The sequence below is a fragment of the Olea europaea genome, chromosome 10, assembly GCF_002742605.1.
Source record: "Olea europaea var. sylvestris chromosome 10, O_europaea_v1, whole genome shotgun sequence".
In the NCBI taxonomy this organism is placed as follows: Eukaryota; Viridiplantae; Streptophyta; class Magnoliopsida; order Lamiales; family Oleaceae; genus Olea; species Olea europaea.
Window position 1 is genome coordinate 25068538 of NC_036246.1, and position 5632 is coordinate 25074169.

The 5632-nt window shown below is 32.8% G+C and overlaps 1 protein-coding gene across 1 annotated transcript; it reads right to left on the reverse strand.

Annotated features, from left to right (window-relative positions):
* Positions 1 to 4117: 4117 nt before the first annotated feature.
* Positions 4118 to 4812, reverse strand: LOC111401613 (mini zinc finger protein 3-like). The gene has a single exon (XM_023029423.1). The coding sequence runs from the start codon at positions 4653 to 4655 to the stop codon at positions 4407 to 4409; it is 249 nt and encodes an 82-aa protein (XP_022885191.1). The 5' UTR covers positions 4656 to 4812; the 3' UTR covers positions 4118 to 4406.
* Positions 4813 to 5632: the final 820 nt, after the last annotated feature.

Here is a 5632-nt window from a genome sequence, read left to right on the forward strand (position 1 = left end):
GATTCTTGATACGACTTTCACTTTTCATATTTCTCCCAATTGAAAATTGTTTTCAACATATGAAGAAGTTTCAAAAGGTGTTGTGATGATCAATAATAATTTACCTTGTCAGATAGTTGGTATTGGTTGGGTCAAAATAAAGATGTTTGATTGGACGGTTCGAATACTTGATGCAGAAAGATACATTCCAGATTTGAAGAGAAATCTTATCTTCTTAAATACCCTTGATTCAAAAGGGTATAGTATACTATTGAAAGTGGAGTTCTAAAGGTTAGTAAAGGAGCCCATGTTTTGATAAAGGGTCATATAAAATTTCATGTATATATCTTGAAGTGTTATATAGAATCTTTGAGCAATTAGCATATTTTAAGAACTCGGGTGGATTTTGAGTTGGATTCTGCACATTGGAGTCTAATTTGGGATTTTCTTTAAAGAATACATCTTTGTTTAATTTAAAAGTTAAGGGTAAATCCGTCTTACCACCAGCATCGGCAGTGTCATGGTGTTCAGTTGCTAGTAATAAATTCGTTTTTGTTCATAAAACTTCTCATAGGTACAATTTTGTTGATTTAGTTGATGTTTTGAGTGCAATTAAGGGTGTTAATTTTAGCCAATATCATTCTTTTGATGCATTCAATTGTGATTATACTATAAGGCTTGTTTCATCCCTTTTTTGGTGGCTATTAGATCACTTTTGCCCTTAGTTGGGTTAGTAGAGGTGGAGAATATTTCAGTTGAAAATCTTGATAGAGAAATTCATGTCCTATTTTTTTTTTTTTCATTGAAGAGTTCAAATTTATTCCTTGCAGTAGAACTTGTCTCAAAGTGGAGAACTCTTTGAAATTTTGTTCATTGAGATAAAATTTGTGTCAAGCTGAAACTTGTTAGAATTTAGGTGCAACCCAAATTCTTTGTTGAAGATAATTGAGGGTTTTAATCAAAATGCACTTTAAGAAAAATTCTATTTGGAATGCTATTGTTAAATCCTATTAAGTTTACTTGGCAAATTCTAGTTGAAATTTTACTTGAAAGCTCAATTTGGATTTGAAATTTGTGTCGGACTTAAAGATGACATTGAGACGAAGAAAATCAAGATTTTGGAGTAAAGTACTTGAAAGTGGGCGCCACGACATTGTAGTTGGGCCTATGGTGCTATGGCGCCTCGCTAGGCTCCTCTTGTTTATTTGCCTCTTGCGCGATTTTTCCTCTTCTACTTCGTTTCGAACTCCGTTTCTTGCATTCTACTTCAACTACAACTCTAATATTAGGGTTGGATGTTTCATTTATTTCCTATATATAGTTGGATCTTTATTATGACTTAGAAGATGTTAGAAACATTGCAAACACAAAAATATTTGTATTCTTTCTTCATATCATAATAAAATCTCCATTCTTTGTAAATTCTTTTGTTCTTGTGTTCTTATGATCAATTATTTCATATTTTGACTATAATATCTTATTTTCTCTGGCAAATTGGTATTGGATTAATCCGGTATCATCTTTGTTTCCCAACAATCTATTTTTATATAAGGAGTTACATAATGTTTTACGTATAGATGAGATGTCAAAAAAGTGAGTGAAGGAGTTTTTACTTTTTTATTTGATTGAAGAAATTCTAAATCAATCATATTTTACTACAACATGTGTATATAAATCATTATGTACATATAGCACAACCGATAACATAACGATGTGATTGGGGTAATCGTTGGTGAACTTAGACAATACTTTTTACATTAGTAAATTTAAAGTTGACAGTGTCATGTATCCCACGTACTAATTCTAATGAAGCTTGGTCTAAATTAATCAAACGCTATGGCAATAAATTCGAGTGCAAATTTTTCATATGAAAGGAAAACTTGGTTCAACAATCCCTGCGGATGAACATGTGTCATATTCTTATATACTCTTAAAAATTTATACGATAAACTTGCTCTTTTTAATGTCGTTCTTGATTTAGAAGATCAAGTTGTGTATGCATTAATTAATTGGGCTCTTGAAATGATAAAACGTGGATTTTTATGCTATCCGTTCCAAAGGAACTCGTTTCCTTTGAGGAGGCTCGTCATTTATTTATCAATTACAAACTTGAACCTTTCGCTATTTCTCAATTTTCATTCCAAGCCACCACAAACTAATAAACATCGTTACATCTCCCTCTTACAAAATAAAAAATCTATACCCATATCCAAGCAACTAATTAATCTAATGAATCTTATAAAAAAATAAGCCAAACATGTTACTTATCTACTTTGTGAATAACATTGCTATAGTGTCTAATATTACTGAAGTTATTTCCTCATTTGTCATGCAACTTCCGTCAACGTTTACACTACCCAATACCCATCTAGTGGCTCTTACAATGTCATCACCTATTTGAGCTAATTAATCTCTTTGTGTTCCAAATATGGTAGTTTCAATGACATTGTTCTTTGTGCTGTGGTGAGGACTTCAATCACATAAGTAGCTACATCTCTTGATTCCAACTTTTGATATCAAGGATCTTGCATAGAATCACCTTCGCTTCAAGTATAGGAATAAAACGAGGTCTTTGAGGGGCCACAACCTAGATCCAATTCTAAAAATTAAAAAAAATAAAAATAAAAAAAATCACATTTTTGTTGGTCATCCTCGACCAATATTCTTTGACATGTCTTCACCTTTTACATATCCTTCGTAGTCACGATTCATAAACCAACATTCTTGAAATCACAACATTGAACATGTGGTATGTTAACTCAAGCATACTATCAATAATGGTTTGTTCCTCGAGGACATTTACATGCCTTCTCATACATCAATTGGACTCATAATCTAGATAATCGAATTTCAACCAATAGATTTTCTCATGTGAAGCTCATGACTTTTTTAAGCTTCTAGATGAGCATTATGAATTTTTATCAGCTATAACAATACCGACCCCAAAACATACATTTGCTGATCCAAACCCAGTGTTATACTCTCCAAAGCAACAACTTGCAATTGATTTTCATTTCATTCATCACGGAGTAGTAGCTTGACAACTTTATTTTTCTCACATATCTAACAAAAAACCAAATTGTTGATTTCCTTAGGACCATTCTACACGTACAGGAAAAATGTATACCGATATTTTACAGAATACACACAACAGCGGGGTCCACCAAAATAAAATATTCACATGGGGCACCCCATGTGAGGGCCATGTGGAATTTCTGTGAGATTATTCCCCATACATAGGGAATAATTCATTTCCTTATGAACTTTGCTTGGTCTTAAAATATTGCTACCAATGGAAACACTGTGTTGCAATGCAGGTAAGAAAACAATCCTCACAATCTCAAAATATCTAGTCAACCAAATCAAACTCCTTGATTCAAGCTTCTTCAAATATACCTCAACAACAAATTATGATTGTAATACTATCTTAATTAAAATTACGATTGTTCTATCTTAATTCCCTTTATCTTCTCCTATAGTTTAGGTAACTTTGGTGCAAAATCACTTTACCTTCTGTTATAGTTTAGGATAAGTTAATTAAGAATACATAATTTTCTTTGAATCTCTAAATGCATAATGTGATCCATTATTCTACAATTCTCATTTTGTCTCAATATAATGGCAAGGAAACATGAGTAGATATGTGGGCCTAAGCCAGTTGACATGAAACGGATGTTTCCTTTAACTTGAGATGATGGATGGATTCAAATAAAAAATGTAGTCTTGCAATTGTTTTCTGACCAACTAAGTTAATGGATGAATAGAAAAATGAGTTGAAGAGTTGGATTACTAGCATATCCTGTCTTTTGGTTCCTTAAGAATGCCAAAAGCTAGAAGATTCATAGCCTATTATATTGTTTAGCTTAACTGGATTTGAGTGCTACAGCTTGATAAAAGGACAACTACACCTGTATACAAAACCATGGAAAGTATTACAGATTTGTGAATATATTGGGTTTGGCTACTTTACCCAAAGGGTCTAAATTTCTTTATGAGAAAAATGCGTACACAGATAGGCACAATCAATACATATACTGATCCGATAGAAAGAGAGGAATAAGAACTGTGGAAGATGAGAATTCTTGCTATAACTTACATGTGCATATTTTGCAATCTGATACGTTTCCTTTGAAGAATCTGAAGAAAAAAATTATCCAATTTATAGGGTTATGTGCCGATGAAATAGGCGAAAAATACATCGAGATGAAACCCTTAGATATAAAAAAATTCTTGATACGCTCGGTTTAAATATATGTGGATCTTGAATTTAAATCCACAGTTCTGATCCACAATCATTTCTTGATGAGTTGAACTTATATCAAATTAGATCAACGTTTTGTAATTAAATTACTCCCTCATGTACGGAACATAACATTAATTTCAAACACGAACAGATAGACAAAGAGCAAACAATTACTTATCGAATTTTATGAATTTTCACAAACCACCTCAGATTCCACTTCTCTTCGATGAAAATTCCTGTGGCAGCTGCAGGCCGCACACGTAAGCGCGCCGCCTGTTCCTTCTCCTCCGCTGGCCATGAATTCCCGGCAGCCGTCCACGGCATAGCCGCCGATGTTGGCTGCATGGTTTTTCTGACATTCCGCATACCTTACAGCCCTCGAAGAACCTCTTTTTGATCCATCTTTTCTGATCACTATCTGTGTCTTCTTCATATTCTTCAATACTGTAACCCTAAATTCTTGTTTTCAAAGAAGAAAATTTCTATAAATGGAAAGACAGACTCAAAGGAGTTTTTTCATGATTTTGATGAGAATAGAACCTAACCTAATTAACCCTAGCTGGTATATTTATGTTGGCAAGTTTTCGCCCTTGGTTGGTCCTATTTCATAGAATTCCCTTTTATTTATTTATTATTATCTTTTTTTACAGACTAATAGTCAACCCCTCATTTCTTGAATTCCACATAGACCATTCAATTATCTACAAAAAAAAAAATTATTTTTATCAAAATCAAACAGGTTTTCCACTTGAAAAGTAAAAGAATGCTGGTCAGTGGTAATTGTATATTATTTAATCATTAAGTTAGCAACCCAATTGTACTATTTTAGTGGTTATTCTATTCAATAATTTCCTGATTCGTGTTTAATCAATCTCCACTATGAAAACACCACGTGAAAGTGGCATTAATTTTCATTCTTTGCGAGAAAATTTTTTTTTAAGGGTAAGTTAGGTATGTGTTACGAATAAATTATCTAAAAAGACGAAATCATAAATCTGGAGATCAGAATTTCAATTTTGATAAAACTTTAACTCGAGAGATTAGGTTTTTGGTAGATATAAAAGATAGGATCTATCCATGCCTTTATAAGTCAAATGTAACAAGACCATATAAATTCAGACTAAAAACTATTATTATCACACAAGACTTATAATAACTATAAATATTGAGTTATTAAGGATTTTTTCTTTTTCTTTTTCTTTTTTTAACTAAAACACTATTGAGCTTTAGATGGAAACTTTAGGTCACCATCTAAACTACAAGCTAGTATCATGTCTATAGATAATGTTGACCCCGCGATTTGAACCTTCCACGTGGCCAATTGAGAGTCACTCTACGTGTTTTCCCTGTGCACAATAGCAAATGATCAAACACACAATGTCTGAACCAATGGGGGTGGTGGCAGCGGCA